Raw genomic sequence first — 23889 nt, forward strand, 5'->3', positions numbered from 1 at the left:
TTCATTCGCTAGCAGCATCCATTAGCGGAATTTTATAAATTCAAGGGAAACAATTTTCGTGCATTTTTTTCTGTGTTTACTATGGGTTATTTGGATGTAATCTAACAACTTTGATACGATTAGTAATGCATAAAGAATATATATCATAATTTATAGGGGATGTTAATTCGTGCATAAAAGATACCCGCGAAATTTAAACCCAATCCCATTCTAATGAACTCGCAAAATAATTTGTAATTAATAAAAAAAAAATAGGTCGCTGCTTACTGTGTTACATGTATGGTACCTATGCTACCTTAATCTGGAATAATAATCTTTCTAATTATACGGAGATTATTCCTTTTTATATTATTTTAGAATAAGAGAGGGCTACATGTGGAAAGAAGTTTATTGTATTCAGGGCTACATGTAGAAAGAAGTTTATTGTATTCATGCTATGTTTCGTATACATGTACTTAGTGAACACGGTTATAAACATGTGTTTGACGCTAATATATGCAACCCCTATGCTTGATGTAGATAAGTTTTGTTAAAAACACGAATTTGATTACATTACGAAGAGTTGTATCCTTTATCGTCATTATACATTATACAGTCCTTGAAAACCTTGTTTTGCATTTAAGGTAAACCAATAAAATGTTCCGCTTTAACAGGAAGTGTTTTTAAACTTTCAAAGCCATTATCATTCTTCCAAACTATTTCATTAATGACACTATATTTTGGCCTTATCATTCGATTTTGACATTTTGCCAATTTTTTTTACAATAAATATGAAGTTTGAAAACTGGAGCCCCATTTTTGACATCCTCCTTTACTTTTTACATGTGAGAAAAAAATGTTTTGTCTATTGTTAATAGTTTAACTCTGATGTAGTGTAAAGGAGACACGGAACCTCTCCATATTGTGGCCTTCCAGGATTCCCATTCCAAGTCAAAGAAGTACATTACCACGTGAAAAATATCAATCGTACATCAAACGGCACTTTATATCTTCTTAGTTTTATGATCGATTGAACATTATCAATAGTTGGCAAATTAAAAAATGAATTCAAAAATTTATTTAAAATCTTACAATGACATTCTTTTAGTCAAAAGCAATTACATCTCAATTTTCAACGTCTAAGATTTTAAATAAATATACACTTACATCTATTTTTTGTTATGAGGTAAATGAAACACAAAAAAATAACCCTTAAAATGGATCGTAGTAACATAATTAGCTGTTTCAAATTATTATAAAATTCGAATACTTAGTTTAAAAGTGTTCAAATAAGAACAACTATATCATTACGTTAATAATGGAGTCAATAAAGGATTAAAGACAGAATCATGAATGACATTTTATTGTGTAAGTAAACTCTTGATAAAAGAAGAAGTGTAAATTTTGATTGTTTACAAACGGCAACATATACAAGTATACATATTGTAAAGCGCAATGTTTAAAATTTTATTCAAAATAACCAATCATGATCAGTTTTGACCTCATTTTCTATGACAGCATATCATGATAATGACATATAGCATTTTGACTTATCTTGTGATACTTTGTAAATCAAAAACTTGATGTTTTTCTTCCAAACACAGCTCTGTACTTTACTCTTTGTTATGTATTTGTAGCCACTTTTATGACCATCTTATTTCACTTTACCGAAGAGACAGTCAACGCATGACATTTTTCTTAAATTATATTTTTACTTTATTCATCTGTTTCAAAGTTTTAAAATCAGTTCTTTCGCATTCTGGAGAAGAGTCCGAACAAGTCGATGGAGGCATGGAATCGATAGAATACAAGGATGGGGAAAATGACATACTTCATCACTTTGTTGGTCTTGCTGTTATTGCTGTTTTGTAAGGAGGTGACACTATTCTCCATATTGTTGAAACTATCACCAACCCAAAGGACGATGTTACAAACGGACAACAATAAACAGACGTATTCTGCAGCAATGAAGCTGTCCAGTGTCTTTTTGATGGTAACGCGAGTGGAATGCATTATTAGAGTGGTCTGTAAGAAAGTCAGAATAATATCAAGTATTTTCTCTGACATCAAAATGTATCTGTGATTGTTTAAACTTACAATAAAATCAAATGTGCAAACTGCAATCGTTCCAGCGTTTGCAAACACTAAAATATATTCGGTTGACGAAAGTTTTCTTTTAACATTGTTCGACTTTCCGTATTTGGCCAAGTGGAAGAAAAGAATGAAAACCATAATCAACATTGCCAATTTATAGGTCGCCATTGAGGCATCTCGAAAATATCCAAAACCTTCAGAATCAATTCCAAAAAATGTTAAAACGGTGGATATTATCACTGGAAGGTTTAAAATAAGGCCAAATAAAATGGCGAGAAAAAAAGAAATAGGGCTGCGGTGCCTTGGATCATCTGCGTGAATATCTGTTGGGTCGGTTGTACGATTTCTTCGTCGTCGAAGCAAAGGAGTGTATTCGTCACAACTCTCTTCGATGTTGACCAGATTAACCGAGTCCTGTGTATCATGGATTTCCTTTTTCACTGAAGGCCATAGTGACAGCATGAAGCTCGTGGCAAGTAAGGCGTACTCAATTCCGCAAGGATTAAGAAACTTGAGTGTGTGTATACGCAGTGTTTGGATCGAAGAATTGTGAAAACAAATAATTTCTTCTATGATACCATTCTTTTCAGTAGTATTTGTATTGCTAAATACTAAGTCTTCATTATCACCAACGATGCTAGTGAACCACAATGTCAAATTAGTAAGTAAAACGATGAGAATACCATAGTTAATTCTCACAGAGCTCTTAAATCTGTAATCCTTGAAGTAACTGATGAAACCGGTTTGAATACAGTAGTATAGTATTGAAACGATGTGGACAATCATGAAAGCCGTTACAAATTTTTTACCTGATTCTTTGTTTGAACAGTCAATGTTTATAGCTAATTCAAGAGCATTTTTCATGATTATACCAAGACTAAAGAGCCATAGAAACTTCCCTTTGAATTTTTCTGCTGCATCGTCCTTGATGTCGGCTGCAATGAACCATTCGTGTCTTTTGCGAAAGGCAAGAACTGCAATCAGAACGATGGCAAACAAAGCCATGGCAGTCAACACAAATGTCATGGTTGTGATTGCTATGGTCGATTTCCCAGGGTCCTCACTTTTGGCGTAGATACCAATGACGACAAACGTGATCGCCGTCAGGCAGGCGATGGTTACCATGGAGGACAAACTGCCGTCGGTCTTACGAGTGTTGCTTCCGGTGTTATCGACCGATTGGATGACATTTCCAGCCGTCAGAGGTGTGATGAAGACGGTGTAGAGGACATCGAGTAACGTCACAACGTAAGGGTGCATATCACCTGTAAAAATAACAACCATGAATTTGGCAATCAAATTGGTTCTTGTAAACATTTTTTTTTTCATTTCTATTATCACTAGATATAGTATTACATATTGTAATTTATTTTCCTTTTTAACAATATTTTTCTGTCCCCTGTCCGTCTGTTTGAGTACAAATTTCTTCAAATTTTGGATTTTTTCCTCAGATTTAAGTTACTGTCATTTCAAAGTTGGAACCATGACCTTTGGTCCAAAAAATGTTTCCTTATTGAGATGGAGGCAAAGTTCATTATAACATTATATTGTAAAAATCATTAGATAAAAAGGAAAAGAACGACAATCTTCAGTTTTTGAATTTATATTGAAGGCATCCATATATAATGTAAATTTAAATTCTGGGGCCTTGTTTAACATATGAAATAGAAAACAAAATGTTTAACATTGCAAACTGAATTGCTATGTCGATGGCAAACATTCATTGCTGTGTACATGTTTACTTTTTAATTTTTTTGGTCCAATAATTTGACAAGAAGTTTAATATTGTGCTTTTGTTTTAAAGAATCTTTTAAATTCTGTAAAGGACCCCTCACACAAGTTCAAACTTTGAGTGTTAACTTTAAACAAGAATACTAAAGAAACCATCCATTTAAAATCTTAAATGATATAAACATTTAGACTATTTACATTGCTCAGATAGTGGTAATACAGTAAACACTCCTTTTTAAATTCTACTCAATTTTGTAGTAACATGGAACTTAAAATAATCAAAATCTTTAAACGATCGATTGTGAATTCAGTATGTGTGCATAGAAATTGCAAATGAATTTGACAACTGATAAAACACAATTATCATCAGTGATCATGATGTCCTTATGTTATGTTGGACTCATTTTAAACCAAATTAGTGATAATTGCACCATTAATGGAGTCTCAACATCTATCTTTGTTAAATTAAATAACGAATAATCGACACATACCTGAGTAAGTGTAGTTAAGACAATTGTGTTATTTTGGTCTCCTAGATCCCAACATCCAGTATATAAAACGTATATTGAAACTTTTCCTTTAGAACATGAAAACACATTAGTATTTCTGTGAATTTGAAGCAATAAGGAAATAACAGAAGGAAATTGTTCAACACGGAAACACTCTGCTAACAAAACACAGGGTTGTTTTTTTTAATCAGAAATTACTATATCTAAATATTTCCTTTATGGTCACCCAAAGTCAAGGCAGATAACTCTTCTCTCAGGAGAAGTTATTTCGCTTGGTATATATTTCACATCTTCAAAGTTTGATTTGATATAGAACACGATCACACAAAATTAACCAACCCTTTAAGAAGGCTATGTAGTCTTAAATAAGAAATTATCCAAAGGGTTGGGTCTACCTTATTAAGAATTTAAGATATAATCTCTACAGCCAAAAAATTTCATTTAGCAAAGAAAACTTCTAAATATTAAAAAATCTAAATATCTTTATATAAAGAGCTCTTCTCAAGGTGAATAATACATTCAAAAAATAGCCACGGCCACCCAGGACTCTTAAACAACAAAGAGATAATCTGCCTATCAATTACAATTTTTCAAGGATATTATCTCTTAAGGACAAAAAGATCAATTATTATTTATCATAGCCTCTTCTACTTAAGATATGATAAACAATGTAAATTTAAAAGAGTTTTGTAAAACAGTTATGTCAATTGCCCCCCCCCCCCCCAAACCTTCTAAAAATATCTAATCATCAAATCTCTATTGCTCTTATATCACGGGTCTGATAGAAGTTTGTCATTTTGTTCAGTTTGATGGATAGTTGCTACAAAATGTCAGCATTTTTTTATTTTTACGTGATTGTACTATTTATAATTGGCACATCGGACAGTTGCACAGATTGTGAAGTAATGGGCTGGACATCTTGGAGCTCCTGTTCTAAGACAGGTGAGCAATCCATCAAAAGTAAGATTTGCTGTCCGATTCAACTTAATTCAAAATCAGCGGAGGAGTGTAAAAGAATATGTAAATTGACCCAAGAACAGATAGAGGTGAAGCGGAGTTGCATGTATATACCCACAGCATACCTCGTGGCTTCAACAAAAAACGTGTCCAGCTCTAATTTGGTAAATGAGCAGTCGTTGACAGAAAGTCCAAGTCCCAAAGGTAATTTACTTGTATCAACGAGAGATGCAACAGAGAGGCTTAACTGTTAGTACAATATAGCATATCATTTTTTTATTTAAAATTTTTAATTTTATTTTTCAACCCTAAAATTTTTTACCCAAAGTTGTAGCAATATTTTCTTATTATACTGTAAAGTGATAAGGTACATGTATTTACTTCTTAATTAACTGTCTCCAGAAAGTGGTTTGTCGATACATGTTGTTTGATTGTTTAATCATATTGTAACTTACTAAAATCAAATAAGAAAAATCTAATACACTGTACATTTTGTGTAATTATTTACAACCCCCCCCCCCCCTTATACATGTAACAATACGTATATACATGTACTTAAATGTCCATAAATTCTTGGTTTGGATCCTCTCACTCGATTTAGTTTGTTATTCAATACAAGTATTCAGGGGTTTTTTATTATTTAATTCAGGAAGCTAGAAATTAAGATACCATTTCTAAATTGATAACTTCAGCTGTGAATACCTGATTCGTAATGCCACGCAATATTTTATTAATGAAGAATCTTTAATTTTTTTCTTTTGTTTAGTTAATATATTGGTTTTAAAGATAGCCCCCCCCCCCCCACGCCCACCCCAAGGCATACATTGAAAAATGTTGCAATTACAAAATAATTGTTATTTGTAATTAATTTTGAAGACGCTAGAAAGACAAATGTTCTGTAATATATTTTTCAAGTAAAGCGATTCTATATCGAAGCTCAATAATTCTATAATAAGAAACAACTGTCAAAATTACGACAAGAAATCAAATGCTGATATCTGTTCATTTGATTGCTCGAGAAGGAATCTTTATTTTGTAAGGTACAAGATGAATGAAAAATGAAAACGGGACACTGAAAATATCTTCTTGCTGCGCATAGCAATACTCTATCAGGTCGGCTAATGATGCATTCACTTACGTAAGCCACATCAATACATTCTTATATTAAGTGAATGTATCATTAGCCGACCTGATTGTGTTTGTGCATATTCCCATAGCCGTCTATTGTTATTACCCCATATTTTTTATGAATACAGTAAAATAATAGCAATAAGTTTACATAATTATGCATTTGCAGCAGTTGTCCTATTTTGAATGTCAAAATAGATATGGTTTTTAAAAGATCGACTGAACTCATCCTCAGATTAGGCGGACCTTTAAACAAAATAATCTACACAACTGAGGGCATATCAATCGCTTCTCATTGTAATTTACTCGACATAAGATAAATTTTTATTTGATTAAGTCTGTATTAAACATCCACAGTCAGTATAATTGCATTATTACATAACCTTAATGGAAGGGTTGTGGCGTGAAGATGTTGATGCAAGCTTTTAGTAGCTATGCGTGTTTCGTTTGCTTGGCTTTTGTACTTTTAAGTCATAATGCAAAAAGTTGCAGTCCAACTTGTGGGTTGTTGGGATGGACGCAATGGAGCCCTTGCACACCGATGGGGGAACAATCTAGAGATGCCAAGTTGTGTTGTCCGACAAATCTTGCTATTTATACACTGGAAGAATGTTTAAGAGTGTGTAATTTGACTATGGATATGGCGGTCTCCAAACAAAGTTGTACATATACACCGACAACACACGCAGCCATATCTGGTTTAGTCAAGTCAAGTTCTATAGAAAGAGAGAGTTTAACGACAAATCTAGTCACGACAACTGATACATTAGATTTTTCTACAGATGTGGCAAACGAAAACCAGACGATCGAGTCTTATGCATCAACAAACGCGGCCGAATATGAAAAATCAACAAGTGATGAAGTCTTTGACAACACCATCTCTTCTAAAGGAGGTACTGAGATTACAACCGACACATCAGATATATTTGTTAGCAGGTTAGTTAAATACGTTGGTGATAAGGTTTTAAAACATAGTAATTTCTAAAATTCCAACAAGTGCTAAGTTGAGTTGCACGAAGTCTATTTTCAATGTTTTTGTTTTCTAGAACAGTACAATCTTCTACCAGTCTGTACCAAGAAAACGGTTAGTTTTATAATGCAGTTTCATTTCCCAATTTTAAAAAGTATAAAAAATGTGTTTTGAGAAACATATAGGTACCTGGTATAGGGTGTTTCTGATTCAAACCTAACATTTACAATTTCTATACTTTTAATGATATTCCTGTAACCTTTATTTGTTAACATTTATTAATAACATTCATTTATTCATAGTTTGATAATCGGTTAATATTTGTTTAACCTGATACTCTTGAATCTTGCAGTTCGTTTACTTAGTATTACTTGAAATCATCGGCATGGTTTGTGGCATGATACATGTAACGATATGGGCTGAAATTTAGGTTTATTCAGTCCTTTAGGAAGAATAGATGGTCATGTTCATCATCTTAGAAAAATGAATTTCCTGGAGTACTAATCTGTCTCTCCTTAAAAGTTTATGAATACGTATATTTTAAAAGCCAATTGCAAATAACTAATTTTCTGTACTAAATAATAAAATTTGGCATATAAAATCATAAATTGAACTATTAGATGTAGTGTAATGGATGTGATTGCTAATGTGTTGATCATCTCAATCCAGTAAAGGAGTTTGTTATAGATGATCAAGCCTACAAGTATTTCAGTTTATACTTTTTCTTTGTACAGTCGTGGCAAGTGAATATCAATCGACCTATTCATCAAGCGCTGCTGAAAATATTGAATATACTAGTGATCAGACGTTTAACAAGCCGTCTATAACTGATGAAAGGCCGGGTACTTCTGTGACACCCCCGCCAGAAGCATCTAATAACAGGTTGGTATTAGAATATTTATGTCTTAGTTTTTGGTTATGACAACTGAAATAAAAAGAGCTACTCGAAATATCATCATACGGAAGGTTTCACGAATCATAAGTCATCACCTATCAATTTACAGGTCATTAAAACTCATCCGGAAATTGCACATGTAAACAAACCGAGTTGTTTTGGACATTGGTTTAGTGTCACGTGATTGCGATTTCTGTCTAAATATAGTTACAATAGGATTGACACACTGAAAAAGAATTTGAATTTGAAGCTATTCGATGTCTGTGGTAAGAAATATGCATTAATAGAGAATGCATCTTAATAAATATATTGTCTTGAAGACATCATACATTTCAATGAGATTTTGTGGTCAATGATGTATGCCACGCTGCAGTATTTACATTTCCATGCGCTTGCGTGGCTATGAAGCGGAAGGAAAGTCAATATTTCTGTGTTGGCCCAACGCTTAATTCTATTTTTCTCTTTTTAATTTGATTTATTTACTTCGGAAGACCGTAATTTTTCAAACGTTCATCTTTTCATGTGATATATAAAATATGTGGAAATCTTGTAAAAAATTGATAGTTGCTGGGTTTGTGCATCACCATGTCTCTTTAATTACATGTAGTAGCTCTTACAACTCTACCAAATAAACCGCCTATGTCTTAACGTTTTCTTTATGTTTTCTAGGACTGTTATACAAACACCAACCGGCGAGAAAGGTATGTTCCAATACGCAGAACTTAATTGGATGATTTATTCCAACCAAATTTTTGTTTTCATGGACCCCTCATTGTCCTATTGTCAGTGCATTAAAATTATATTAACTGACATAAATATATCAAATAACCCCTCTAAGGGGCTCATTCACAAAAATAAATATAGGTTGTAGCAACTCTTATGGTAAACACGCAAAATACATGCTTACAAAATAATAATTCTGGTTATTTTAAAGACTTTGAACAATATCTACGTGGGAGAAGTCGAAAAGACCTATTTCTATCAACAAACATGTACAGGAGAATCTTTGCGAGCCCTGCATGTGTTTTGTTTACAGTAAATACGCATTCATATTAGTATAGAAGGCTAATTAAAAACCCGTAACACGTTGCGATGTAAATATATAATTATGGGTTATACGTAATTATTAATTTTAATGAAATAATTAGATTTATTTCATGGAGAAAATTGTAATTTTTTGAAAGTTTATAAATATATCTATAAGTTGTACAAAAATACCGAACCCGATCGAAAAACTTTTTCAAGTCGGTTTTTTGATAAGATGCGCCGTACTGTCTATTAAATCTTTTTATACCAAGATGAAAGTACAACTAACGAGAACACGAAACAAATAAATCTTTAACTACATTATTTCGAAAGAAGTTGTATTTTCAACGAATGGAAAAAACATCAGTACGGTAAAATTAGATAGTGATTTTGAAAGAGAAATTTAGAAAACTAAATGTTCGGTGAACATTCAACATGAACTGCAATTTCTTTGCTGATAAATTTATATTCACCATGATAATTTGGCACAAAACCATGATATATACCAATTGACCGATTGTTGTTTATTATGTGAAGGTCACAAGAAAAAAATTGTTAATTGCAAAGATATTTTTTTCTGGAACATTTTTCATTTGTTGTCCTTTTCAGCTACTTCTTCACACGATCCTGGATATGAGTTAACCAGCAATTATGTGAACAACTACTTTACAAAAGAAGGAACAGAATATCATGTCAAATCAGAAACATTCAATAACAGGTCAGTCGTATTATAATGGTATGCAATTTATCTATAAAATGAGGATTTATTGGTTTTTAAATTGGTTGTTTAAAATGTTTATAAATGTATTATTCTAACAGGACTTCTGTTCCAGCATCTACAAGTGGATATCAAGAAAACAGTAAGTGTCTATTTGCATAATTAAGTGTTGTCTTTACAAAGTTTCAAAATATCGCACCTGTTTGTCGTTGGTATTAATGCACGGCTAAATCGCAAATGAAAGGAATATTTATGTAAGATGCACATACATACAGGAGAGAACAGTTCTGATTATATCGTATTTTGAACCACAGATATCTCTCGCTTCCTAATAAATATTTGAATACTAGATTTAAAAATGAAATACCAAATATTAATCTGGCGTTGAAACGGCTCATTTGATTTGCAAAACAAATTAATATTTCTCGTATAGCATTACCTGCCTATGTTAAAATAACACGGAAGTGCAAAAAAATATGAAAAATGTTAACAAATCAAAATAAAAGGAATGAATTTAAATATACCCGACGCATTGTTTTTGACCTGTCAGTCAGTCAGCAAGTCCATCAGTCCTGTGGCCATGCTTTGAATAGTGTAATGAACAGTATGTCATCGCAATTCCATTTAACACCTCATAGAATCTTAAGAGACTTTGTGGGTATATGTATTAAGGACACTGTGTAGATGTGCACTTAATTATGTATTACCAGACATTACGTTTGCATCATTAATTTGAGAATTTCGGTCCATCTGAACTTTGAATTTTGCCCATATTTTGAATACAGTATAATGTACAGTTTGTTATGATCAGCACAGCTCCTATGAAACTGTTTTACAGAATTTCACGAAATGTGTTTAGAACAAAATATGTACAAATGTAAATGTTCATATTACCCGAAAACTCCGATTCCATATTCTGAGAATGGAATGTAGTTAAAATAAAAGTATAAATGTGCATATTTGAGAAAATATTTGATGGGATGAATTTTCGAAAGTTGTGTCCTTTCATTGAATTAATATGTGTAATTAATGTGTAGGATGTGATAATTATTCATTCTATGTAGCATTGTCAATTGATGGGGGAACGTGAAGTATATGAGCTTACTCTATTTTTTCTTTCCTTTCTACCTACAATATGTAATAATCTTAAAACAAAACTTGGGTCAGTTTACGGTTGTTTATTTTTTATAAATCGCGTTGCTTTTATAAAGCGTTAACTGTCCTAGTGCTCTGTATAACATGGGTAGAAATCAAATTTAACGAAAGCAGACGTAGGATATATTTTTCTTTTAATATAGAGCATGTCATTAATGAAGTGGTAAGGTAAAACATACTATGTGTTGCTTTTGGTGCGTTTTATATCTCTTAAATCAGATCAATGGTGCAAGAATTGTCGTTAATGTAAAAATACAATATCAGGCAAATAAGGAAACATAGAAACAAAGTGAAAGGCATTTCAAAGAAAAGTGAGCTAATAATTTTGTACAAATGATATCCTTATAAAAAAAAAAAAGCACATGTAACTTGTTATTGATAAGTTAATCCTTAAAATCGTTTTATTTAAATTTAAAGTAAATTTTAAAATAAAAAAAACCGCGATAAATTTAGGTACGAAAATTCCGGAAAATCATTATTTGAACCTTATAATATATGCTAGTATTGCGTAGATATACATTTGTACAGGATCATAATAAAATTAACCTCAAGGGAGAATAAAAACCGTGACCGTTCACAACTTATTAACTCGTTGCCGTCTATTAACACCTTCATATCATTTTATTAATTTTTTAATCTCCTTTTTTAGATATAAATATTAAACAGAATGATTTGAATTTCAAGCATATTTATCTTCTCTATCACAAAAGTAAATAATCAACTTAAGATAAATGATTTCGAAAAATCAATATTATAAACGACTTCAGTACAATTGAGATATCAACATCTTCCACAATGTGAAATAATAACTTTTTTTTAACCAAAGGTTTACTTGGGGTCGACGGCATTTTTTTACTCTATTTCTCAATGACAGAGGTATTGAACTGGGAAGTAGCCGGTCTTCTTGGTTCAAATTCACAGGTTTCTGTCCTTATTCTTGGTCCGCTTCTTAATTAAAGTGTAGCTAAGTTGGTCTCTGAACAATCATGCCGTGGGGACATTTTCCATTGCTGTGATCTTCGTCCCTAGTATTGTTCCCCCCTTATCTTTAACAATCCCTCCATGTCAATCAAATTTCCCCACACGTGTAACAGCATCGTTTATTGTCAGAGTTCACCCGACTAAAAAATATGAAGGTTCTTTTTTGTACAACAATATTGGTGATTAGCATTTCTGCTGTATACTGTATTTCTCCTCCGAACGGAACATGTGCCCATACAGCTTATCATTATTGTGACTGGGCTGGATGGGGAACTTGGAGTAACTGTTCAAACCAGTGTGGATCAGGCACCCAGGAACGGAAACGTTTTATTTGCTGCCCGCCAGAGTACAATGCATCTTCCATTCTGCAGTGTGTGCAGCAACTGTGTGCACATAGCGTGTCCGATTATATCAAACATCAGTCCTGCACAGCTAGCACCGGATGTAAAGGTAGGGGTTGGCAAATTTAACTTAGAAATGGTACTGCAGAGCATTTCGGTACTTTGACTGATATCATGGCTGTCAGAACCGTTAAATTGTAAAAAAAAAAAAAAAATTAAAATGTCGTTCTTTGTCAAAAAGCGTAAATGTAGGATTACATAACCAAACTTAATAGTTTTCGGTTAACATTTAAGAAACTCATCTCCTCTTCGGATGTTTTCCTCTTATCGTGTAAATTTCTTTTCACTGCCAAGAAATTAAAGAAATCTCAAAAGATCGATTTGTTCAAGCTTTAACACAGTTTATCAATCTCCTATTAGTCTATACACTGAACATTTGGACTTGGCAGTTTGTAAACAACCCTATTTGATATCTTGAAGAAAGAAACAAAATTGTTATTTTAATTTAATCGTGTTATACGTGCATTATGTGGTAATGTCCAGTTTTTTGTTTAAAGCGTTTATCCGAGTAAATAACGGAAGGTCAGTGTTTGATGTATCCCATTACAAGACTAACTAAAAATTACTCTCTGATACTCTCTAAATTTTTGTTTCCTTTGAGTTAAAATGATTAATTATGGGAATATAGCAACATTAAAATGATTAGTTTGAAAATTGGTTAGGATTTATCTACCTTTATCTTCTTGACAATGTGAATTATGAGGCATTTAAATATATCTAATTTAATGGCGGGTGTCAATATCTTGAAATCGGTTTAATTTTTTTTTTTACCTGTGTTGGTTTTTCTTGCTCAATGGTCACGACGTTTCCCGTGGTGGACTGATAGTTTTCTTTCCCTAATCTAATCTTAAGAGTTTTGAAATTGTCTAATGATGTGTAAACCCTTTTTTATCTTTTGAAGTCTTATATGTTTTGACCATTTTACGATTATCTTTGGCTTGATTTACTTTTTGACTTGATCCTTATGTCAGTGCAAATAAGCATTTAGATTTAATGACCAAGTTATTCCAGTGTCATTTTGATAAACTATATTAAAGTTTAAGCAAACAAAAAATATTCACTATGACTTCTTACTTACTTCAAAATACAATAATTATATCATGCGTCCTATTAACAGACCATTCTTCAGCATAAAACATGTTTATTTATTCATTTTGCGGTCAAAACCAATCAAATGGATCGAGGAAAAGGTTCACCAAGATAATAATGTTATCGAGAGTTAAATTTGTTTAATACAATCCCTAAAGTAACTTACTTAGAACATTGCACATACTTACATATTCATGTACGTGTACATGTTTATCGAGCCCGGTCGAGTAGGTTCATATTTGTTGTGCTGTCTCGTTTAAATTGTGGTACTGTCATGTTGTAAATTTTGAATTTACTGAGTGGGTGTAAATAAAAAATTTACTACATGGTTTACACCCACACAATAAATTCAAAATTTACAACATGACACTAATTTCATTGAGACAAATACATTTTGTATCTATCTTAAAACATCTGGAAGGCATTAGTAGTTGAAATTTGTTCAAATTAATTATGTTTGAGCCCCTTTCTCAATTCTACAGCGAACGAATAAAATCAGCCTTAGCAACCCTGTCCTTTTCTTGACTAGGCCTAAAAAAAAGTTGTGTGTTTAGGGTAACCCGACTTTACCTACAAAAATGCCCCGATCCTACCATTTTTAGATGTCTTTTTTATCCAATTGTGAATTTTATATTATTTCTATTAAAAAATCCGTTTTTAAATATCACGCAAACAAACATTCTTAGGATGCATGTAGAAAATATTTAAAAAATAAAAAAATTCCCACCTACCTAACCTAATTTTTTCATCAGTGTTACCCTAAACACACAATTTTTTTAAAGGCCCTATTGTAAATTTCAAAGCCAAAATTTTTTGCAGATGCAGAAAGTTTTATATTTACTTTTTTTTCTTCATACAAAATTTATGTCTCAATTTTTTTAATTATTCAACAATGATTAGAATTTATTTCAAAAACGCACTGAAGATGTAGGCCAGAAAAACGCTTTCATCTCGCACTTGTTTGACGCAATGAATAAGGGGATATTGTTCGTGAAGAATCGCCTTGTTGTGTCACTTATGAAATGATAATATGGAGTAAATCTCCATTTATCTGCTCGAAGATCAAATGTAATCCGGAGCTGATAATCCAAACATGACAATGTCACCAGCATGTGCTGGTCAGACACAAACACTCAGCCGTTGCTCAGGAATATAGCCATGGCTTACCTATGCTGAAAACGGGCTTTTAACGTACGGAAGGAATATTAAGTGCTCTCTTCATTTATCAAGTCCGAATTTCATTTACTTGTAGTTACTTCGAGGCGGACTTATGAGAATGAAAGAAGTTATTATTTCCTGTATTAGATGGGATATATTTGATAGAAATTTTAGAATCTACGATGTTAAGAGGACCGTTGTCAAGAGCATTAGTGCTCTCTCTCTCTCTCTCTCTCTCTCTCTCTCTCTCTCTCTCTCTCTCTCTCTCTCTCTCTCATAATTGTATGCGGTGTACGCACATAACGATAAATACATGTATTTGCTAATAAAGAGTGAAAAAACTTTTAAGTGAGATGCCTACATTTTATGAGCATATTTTTGCATCAACAATGAATATGTCGTTTGTTAGTCCCCTACCGGTTTCACCGGAGGGGACTATAGCTTTCCTCTGCGTCCGTCAGTCCGTCCGTCTGTCCGTCCGTCCGTCTGTCTGTCCCACTTCAGTTTTCCACACTTTTTTTCTTTATGCATTTGAGGAATAATATGAAACTTGCTGAACAGCTTCAAAATGTCAAACTACAGATCAAGTTTACACTTTTGTAGCGTCTGGTTGACATATTTTCAAGAAAATTAATTTTTTATATTCCAATTTTTTAATGTTCGGGTTCGTTATCGGGTTCGGAGTGTATTGAATAAACGAGGCCAGTATGTAGTCAGTAATAATATCGTGCGTTACTTGTACCATTCCTTTTATCATTTCTAACAAAAAAATAAATTCTGTAAAATAGTGTTAAACATTGTGTTGTAAATTTAATCGGCAGGGTTTTTTTGTATTATTACAATCGGGTTCGTTGTCGGGTTGGGCTGTTTAACTGTTTGGTTTGATTTGGGGTACAGAAGACGGTAAGAAATGATATTGTGCATAACAGTGCATTGTTTTCACAAATTTTTACCAGCGAATACAGAATAGACTTGGCGAAATTACAGGAGATGAAATAAAGAGTATTACTTTACCTATTTTATCAACTATATAGTTTTAATTTCCTCTGTTCTTTTTTCTCTGATTAAAGCATGATATCTCGTTTACAATAGCTCTGGAATAGTTGTGTGCTTGGAAGCTTTCATAGAATAATACAAACCGGTAGGGGACGTGTATTGCTTATGCAATACTCTCAGAATGCTTGTTTTTATTGGTATAACTATGGATTACATACACTATTGGTTATAAGACACTATTCATCAAAATTTAAAAAAGATGAATACCTTGCACCCTTGTCATTCAACACCTTAACAGTACTCTTCGAGAATAATTTCATTATGAATGCATACCTGAATATCTACGATATATATTCATATATGTCTCAACAGATGATTTATTTATTTTCATATTCGGGGGTTGATTAATTTTCGGTAATTTATCACACCCCATACAACAGAACTTATCCTAGATATTTAAGTCTTTTATACGAAAGGGTCAGAACTATTAAAGTCATTGTACTCAAGATCATACAACTTTTCATTCACAATCTGGTGTTAAGATGTCCCTACTTCAGATTTATTTCTTAATTGATAAGACTTCACTCAATTACTGTAATCATGATTTTCCTGCCATATTTCTTAGGTGGCTTGAGCAATGTAAAAGAGTAAAATGTCCAGATTTCTGTTATTTTCGTTCTCACTGTGCATATTTCTTCTCCTGGATAACAAAGTGTCCCGAGTATTCAGTTTGAAGGGCTGCACACACAAAGGTGTGAATTATACTGAGTGTGATTTGATGTTTTGGACATCTTGGAGTGTTTGCGATGGTTCCAAATGTCCGACGGGAAAGCAACAGCGTCTAAAAGGCGTATGCTGCCCCAAAGTGGGCAATAGAACTTTACAGGAAACAAAAGAAAACTGTAAAAAGGACTGTAATCTTACGGACGCTGACTTTCAGGAGCAGTCACCTTACGTTCCCCCGCCTACACCGCCGCCACCACTATCGCCACTACCACCTTGATTGTATCGTCTACCACGGCAAAGCCCCTGACGTCAACGGAAGGTACATACATGTACATGTAGCATTGTGGTTTATTATACCCCACAGGGTCAGCAAGTGGTGGGGTTAAATTGTATATGTTTTGACCCGTCCGCCAGTCAGTCAGTCTTTTTGGGGTTTTTTCTCATCAGCACAACTTCACTGTAGCCGATTCACAAAATGTGATTAAACTTTGTAGTTTAGTACACTATGTGTTGATGTGCACATTCAAAGGAAGTTCCGACGCCTTTATCTCTGGGAATTTCGCTCATTTGATCTTAATATATTTTTTGTCGTCATTGAATGTACATGTAGTAATGAAAAGGATATCAGCCTTCTTGAACCGCTACGTATAATATCTGAAAGCGTGTAATTTAACTGTGTAAATGGACATATTCGTAAGAAATTCCTATTTGTGGGAACTTGGGGTATGGGAGTTGATTCATTATTTACTTCATTTTGTAAATCAGATAGACCAAATTCTGCCAAAATTTAGCATAATTATGATAAAGGAAGGTTATAGTGTTGATGGCTTTCGTGAAATTGTTAATTGAGTTTACTTACTAGTATTTAAAAGAAATAAAAATAGTATAAGAAAAAGGCAATACTCTCTCTCTCTCTCTCTCTCTCTCTCTCTCTCCTATATATATATATATATATATATCTATCTATCTATCTATCTATCTATCTATTAATATAAAACTGCATACCAAAAACTGATAAGTTAATCCTCATGATCTAATCTAAGCCTTCAAAAGCTTTGTAAGAAATGAATGTATCATTTATCCGTACACATGTATTAACGATGAATATTTCTTCAAATTAATAACAAGTTCGTTTTAGTTAACGGAAAATCAGTTGTTTTGACCTTGTTGTTCTGTTGTTTGTTAGTACTAAATCTTCTTAACGTTAAATATTTGGAGTACAATTAACAAGTTAATTAACAAATTAACCAAATGAATAGCATTTTCGGAATCAAAAAGCAGATATTTTGTCATAAATGAGACGTTTAAGACAAGTTATTCTATAAACTATTCGCCTTTCTTTCCTTCAACGTAATAAGAATAAAAACTTTTTTACACAGTTTCATGTTTATTCTTTGTGGTTGATCGGTTTGCTTCGACTTTATTTAATAAATACATATTATTATGGTTTGTCTTTGTGCGGGTTATATTTCCCGTTTGATGTCTCTGTCAAGCAACTTTAAGATAGCATTCTTTTTAAGGATAACATTGGATATACACGTATTTCTTTTAACTGGAACATAACAGAGGAATTGATTCTTGGAATGCTGATAACCAGCCGTCTTTTCACCTTGAATTTTTTCCAGTTCATTGTTTTTTAGTATCGATGCAAACTTTTTCTAGTTACATAATGTTTGTTGCCTGTTATGTAATATATGGTCCAACGTATAAACAAAGATATGAGAACTTTTCATGCAATGCAGTTTAATGACAATGGTTTTCTGGAAATAATGAAGTGGTGTTAATAAAAATAGTTGTTCCTCGCAAACGAGTACATGAACTGCATGAATATGTTCATATATACATGTATTAATGTTATATCTTTAATTTATTCACGTTTCTGATTCAATTGAAAATAGTTGATAAAGAACTCAAGAAGAAAAGCAATATCTGTAATAATTAGCTTTCTAGTTGATAGTATCCCAAGTTGTCTAATTCCTTTGGTCACCTCATTCTTTTCAGTAGGGTATGTCTATTAACCTTATTGCTCAGCACGGCTTTGATATTGTTTATTCATATGGCGACAAGGGCTTAAGTAGTCTCTTGAAGTTCAACAATTTAATAAGACCAGATATTTTTTCTATACGGTGCGTGACATATATTCAAAATGATGTGCTTTTCTTTTTTTTTCAAATAAAACTAACTTTTGGATAGGGTTTTCTTCTCAGTATTCAATAACCAAATTATGGGTCGTGTCGACTTTTTCTTACTTTTGATCTTTGCAATTCTGTTCCTGGTGGTTCATAATTCTGATGGTAGTGGTTCCTGTGAGTACAAGCATGTAAACTATACCGAGTGTGAGTTTATGTTATGGACCAAATGGACTCCTTGTGACGGGAACGTTTGTCCATTGGGAAAGCAAAAACGGGACAAGGGAGTGTGTTGTCCAAGTACCGGCAACAAGACACGAGCTGAGGTCAAGGAAGCGTGCAAGCAGAACTGTAACCTTACTGATGCCGACTTTTACGAGTTGGCGCCGTATGTTCCTCCGTCTACCACAACCACCACCACCACTACCGCCGCACCAAGCACTATTATATCGACCAGAACCACCAAAACCACCACCACAGGCACCATAAAATCAACTGTCAAGACAAGCGTTACCACCTCCCCGTCTGTTTCAAGTAGGCCTAAAGGTAGATTTAACGTCAACTCGAAACGTCTTATCGATTAAGCACATTCTGGGCAATAATTCTCAGTATTTTATTGAATAATTTATAACTAAATTTTCTAATGCATGTATTTCTACACAAGCTTTTCCTACAAAATTCAACGATTTTGATGCAATCATATCTTAGTATTGAATCTGTGCACACATATAATATATATTATAAAATAATTCTCAGTATTTTTTTGAATAATTAATAAGTATCTAATGCATGTATTTCTAAACAAGCTTTTCCTACAAATTCGTTCTTTTCTGCGTGTACCAAATTTTTTCTTGGACCAAGAGCTTCGTTAAATCGCGAAAATTTAATCATCTTACAACTAATACAAATTTTTTAGTAAAACTTAGTATATTTGTACATCTTTGTATATGTATCTTTGTACAATTTAAAAGTTCTCCTTTTGACTAATAAATAGATTATTACATTTATTATTTCATATATATTAAATAAATTTTCTTTCATGTATATGAATATGTAAAGTATACTGTTAAAATTTTGGTCAGTTTGTAGTTTAGCTACATGTATTTTTCCTCTTTATATTGGTTCATTTGAGCTTCAACCGCAAATTGGATGCCAATCGACCATAGAATTATGAATGTTGTTTTAAAAAATCGTAAATAGCGAATGTTATTTCTTGCGTTCTTTGATTGTTTTAGTTTTAAAAGGATACAACAGCTACTATTCTTGTAACAAAGCGACTCCTGTATTATTATTAAGAAAATTAATTATTATCTTCATTTGGAAAGCTTCTTAACCTCATAAATTATTTGTTTATCAAGCTTCTAAATATAATGAAGTCCTGAGCTCTTGAATGATTGCTTCTTGAATGATTGCTTCTATGTATGTATTTTAATATCTTGTAATCACTTATATTGTAATCGCTATTGACAGAAATTTATCTGTTTTATATAAAAATGTAGCATTTTACTCATGTTTGCATTTTTTAGTTTGATTTGCACACAGGTAGAAGTTTAGATAGATCAAACATCTTAACCAGATGTTATGCTTAACAAACTTGAGATTTTAAGCTTGCACGTTATTTTTTTCAGAATTATGCAACATTCATCCCTTATAGCTTGATTGCTTAGATAATCTACTTTGATATGAAAGTATTTTCCCCATTCAATTGCAATACCTGAATATGTCCAATCTAATCCAATATGGTGGTTTTTAAGTTCAATCTTGATTAATTTGTTCTGTATCAGGTCGAGACCACTATATTTTGTGACGTCGGCATAAATTTGCATACTAAATTAGGCATCTGTTTACTTTTATCGACAAACCAATCAGGTGAATGAGTTGCAAGGCATTGTGGGCTACTACAAGTTTCAGTGTATACAAAGCGTATTGAAAATATATACCATATTTTGAATTGTCCTTTGGAAACTAATTTTGAATGATTTTTCAGAATTTATGAAAGTTATATGGACAATCATGTCTGAACTTCAATTTCTATGCTCACATTTAAAAAATATTGCATATGAGGACTTATATCAACCTATTTAAATACCCCATTGTCAATGTTCAAAAGAGAGGTACGTCCTATTGAATTAAAAGCAGTGAGTACTGTTTTTTCACGTGATACCCCATATTTGGGACAACATTAGTAGAACGCGCGTTGATATTTTCTTCAGGGACATTCATCAGAATGCTTAACGGACAAACTACTTTATGCTGCATATAGCTTGCGCATCTGCGTTTGTATATTTGTGCATTTCTACTACCGTGGCTATTCACGTATGTTGAAAATGTACAGTTACCTGTATTTATTTCTAGTGCACAATGATAAAGTCACCAATACACAAATGTGATGTTTTTTTCTTATCAAAACATGTTTGTACTTGTATGCGTATGTTTGTCAGTCATTTGATACTGATCATTTTTGAAGCAACAATTGATCAACTAAAACAACAGTATTTTTTTATGTGAGCATGGAACAAAGTTAATGGTACGTAATCTTTCCTTTTTTACCTTCTAAAGTAAAAATCAAGATGTACAAACATTCCGGCAAGCAATTAAATATTGTGTATAAAACAGACAAATACCACGTGCGTTTGTTGAATCGTAAACACGTTATAGACCGTCATGCATTGCAACTCATTCACTGGATTGGAGAATCTGTTTGTCGAAAATACTGTCACGTGTTAAATAATGTTATCCATATAAGGTAGTGTACCCGACCTGTGTATGCAAATACGAGTATGATGGTTTGTTCATATAAACGACGGACTACATCATACTTGAACAGTCTTTGAAGTGTAGTAAGCTGGTGCTAACTGTACATTCTGTTTAGGAGTAAAATTTTAACAACAAAATTGCCATGGATTTTAGACTTGCATTCTGGCTTGCTTTAGCGTTTGTCGGACTACTGGAATTCCAAACAATTCAAGGAGATACAGGGTGTATATATAAAGAGAAGAATTACACGGCATGCACCGTTATGCTATACACAAAATGGAAACCATGTAATGGCATAGATTGTGATCTAGGATTTCAGAGGCGAAATAAAGGAGTATGCTGTCCTAGGTCTGGGAATGAAACAGTAGATGTGCTCAAAGCAGCCTGCAAGAAGAACTGCAATCTGTCTGATTCAGATTTCTTTGAACTTTCCAAGTACATCCCACCTTCCACCATTTTGACCTCTCGGACTTCTCCCCAAGGAATTAAAACGACCATTTCAGCCTTTTTCTCTACTACATTGGCAAGTACTTTAAGTTCAACCACGAAATCAATGCCATTCAGTCAGACGTCGTCCAAATCAGGCACACATGGTTCTACCATTCCCTCCACATCTAGCAAGACACGTGGTTCTTCGGTCCATTCAACTCTTGACAAAACACGCGACTCCACCGTTGTTTTAGCAATCGATACAGTAACAGTAAAAAGCTTCACAACCTCTTCAAAGGCGACACAGATTAAAGGTAGTCAAATAAAGACTTTATTTGTTGAACCCAAATTAACAAGAGGATTACAATTTGAGGTTGTTCTTTCGTTTGTCCATGTAACTGGATTGAAATGAATGTCTTCTCTCGATGTGTGTCCCTCTTTATAAGATCTGCCATATCTTTGCACTTGATGTTTAATACATTCAATTATGCTTTCGATATTTATTATAACATTTGGAACACATATCATCCTATTAATTGATAAACATTCTATCAATGGATGAAATGAGGTATAATTAGTTTAAATTAATCAGTTGTTGATTTTTATAAATATAAAATTCAAAAATGTTTTTCATACATGTAGGTAGTTGCACTCAGTCGCGACCATCAAAATAAAGAAGCTACATGTAGTGAAAAGTTTGATCAGACTGCAGTGACAATGTATCACTTGCTGGTATATTCACAAAAATTCATTTCTCTATGGGGTGCCTGTTGGCATTTTTAAGGAAAAAACTCATTACTTGCATAGTTGACCGATTAATAGTTATTCTTTTGCACAGAAAATAATGTAGCCATACATTAACTACTGTGGAATCATTTGAATTCGTGGGGGGCAATTTTCGTGGATTATGAATTATTATGTATGGGGATGTAATTTCGTGGATGCGTCAGTTACTGTTTCAGCAACCAAGATAACTCTTTCTAAAAAAATTTTCGTTCAGGATTTAAATTCATGTGGGAGGGCTACCTACGAATACCACGAAAATTGAGCCACCACGAATTTTAATGATTCCACAGTATTACCACAAACATTTCTTTTATAATGCTTGTCCTGTTTGTACCAATTTTTAAAAGTTTTCTCGAATCAGAAAATTAATCAGAAAAAATAAGAGATATTTTATTGCCAAGAAAAGGGTTCTGTCTATGCTTGACAAAGTTAAGGAATTTCACAAAGTCATCTTTATCTTAATAGTGCATTGATGATCTAACATTCCTTTTAAGGGGGCCTTGAAAATAGTTATTATAAACCTGATTACTGCTATCTTGAGAGTTTACTGTGGGTTACAAATTGTATGTTTTACTCAAGATTCAGAACTAGGCATGAGCAGTCAGAAACATTGACAACTGTTTTTTATTATCATTTGTACCTAAGGACATTGCGTGAAGGTAAAAACATTTTCAATTCAAAAGCTTGAAATATATTGGGGGAAAAACCACAGTGTGCCGAATAATTTAGTGTCAAGATGACTTTGCATTTAATGAATAATTTTAATCTGTTCAAAATTCAAACGTAACGTCAAGCGGATTAGTACGTTTTTGACGTTGGTGAATTGTGATGTGTCTTGCAAACCAGGTTATACAAATTGAACTAAATTTTTCAATCCAATCAAATGCTGCGTGACAACTATAATTAAATTATTATATATTATATTACAATGCTACATACAAAACTCCGTAACGATTCTAAATTCCGCTGGGAAATCTAAACGATTTATATGATAAGTACTTGTCTGAATTATATTCCAGTAAAAATTTATCCTGTAGAAAATCGATTTTCAATTCATTATTATACATGTATTATTTGAAACTATTTTAGTGGGTACAAAATTGCCATCTGTACAGAAACATTATTTTCCGACAGCAGATTTCCAAAATGATTTAAAATCAATTTTAGATAGATTTATTGAATCTACTTATTTGATGTTTGTACCTACGTCTGGAAGCTTGTACAGGTTGATGACTTGTTTCTATCGCAAATTAGATCTGGCACACAAAAATAATT

The 23889-nt window shown here is 32.9% G+C and overlaps 2 protein-coding genes across 5 annotated transcripts in view; one reads left to right on the forward strand and one right to left on the reverse strand.

Moving 5' to 3' along the window:
• Positions 1-1320: 1320 nt before the first annotated feature.
• LOC109619527 (proton channel OtopLc) lies at positions 1321-4453 on the reverse strand. Its single transcript, XM_066079673.1, has 2 exons — positions 4296-4453; positions 1321-3338 (listed from the first exon to the last, which is right to left on the reverse strand). The coding sequence occupies exon 2, from the start codon at positions 3331-3333 to the stop codon at positions 1723-1725; it is 1611 nt and encodes a 536-aa protein (XP_065935745.1). The 5' UTR covers positions 3334-3338; positions 4296-4453; the 3' UTR covers positions 1321-1722.
• Positions 4454-5109: 656 nt separating this feature from the next.
• The window catches only part of LOC105334299 (uncharacterized), a 31855-nt gene continuing 13075 nt past the window's right edge, over positions 5110-23889 (forward strand). Inside the window, exons 1-8 of one of the 4 annotated variants that reach the window (XM_066079675.1) lie at positions 5110-5474; positions 7181-7334; positions 7445-7482; positions 8103-8250; positions 8933-8964; positions 9899-10007; positions 10109-10149; positions 19123-19188. In XM_066079675.1, the coding sequence (XP_065935747.1) occupies positions 5123-5474; positions 7181-7334; positions 7445-7482; positions 8103-8250; positions 8933-8964; positions 9899-10007; positions 10109-10149; positions 19123-19188 (940 nt within the window). In that variant the 5' untranslated portion in view covers positions 5110-5122. Of the gene's footprint in view, positions 5475-6777; positions 7335-7444; positions 7483-8102; positions 8251-8932; positions 8965-9898; positions 10008-10108; positions 10150-19122; positions 19189-21531; positions 22143-23889 lie in introns of those variants that run through there. The other 3 variants (XM_066079674.1, XM_066079676.1, XM_066079677.1) reach the window with 3 other exon arrangements.

The sequence above is a fragment of the Magallana gigas genome, chromosome 3 (assembly GCF_963853765.1).
Source record: "Magallana gigas chromosome 3, xbMagGiga1.1, whole genome shotgun sequence".
Classification (NCBI taxonomy): Eukaryota; Metazoa; Mollusca; class Bivalvia; order Ostreida; family Ostreidae; genus Magallana; species Magallana gigas.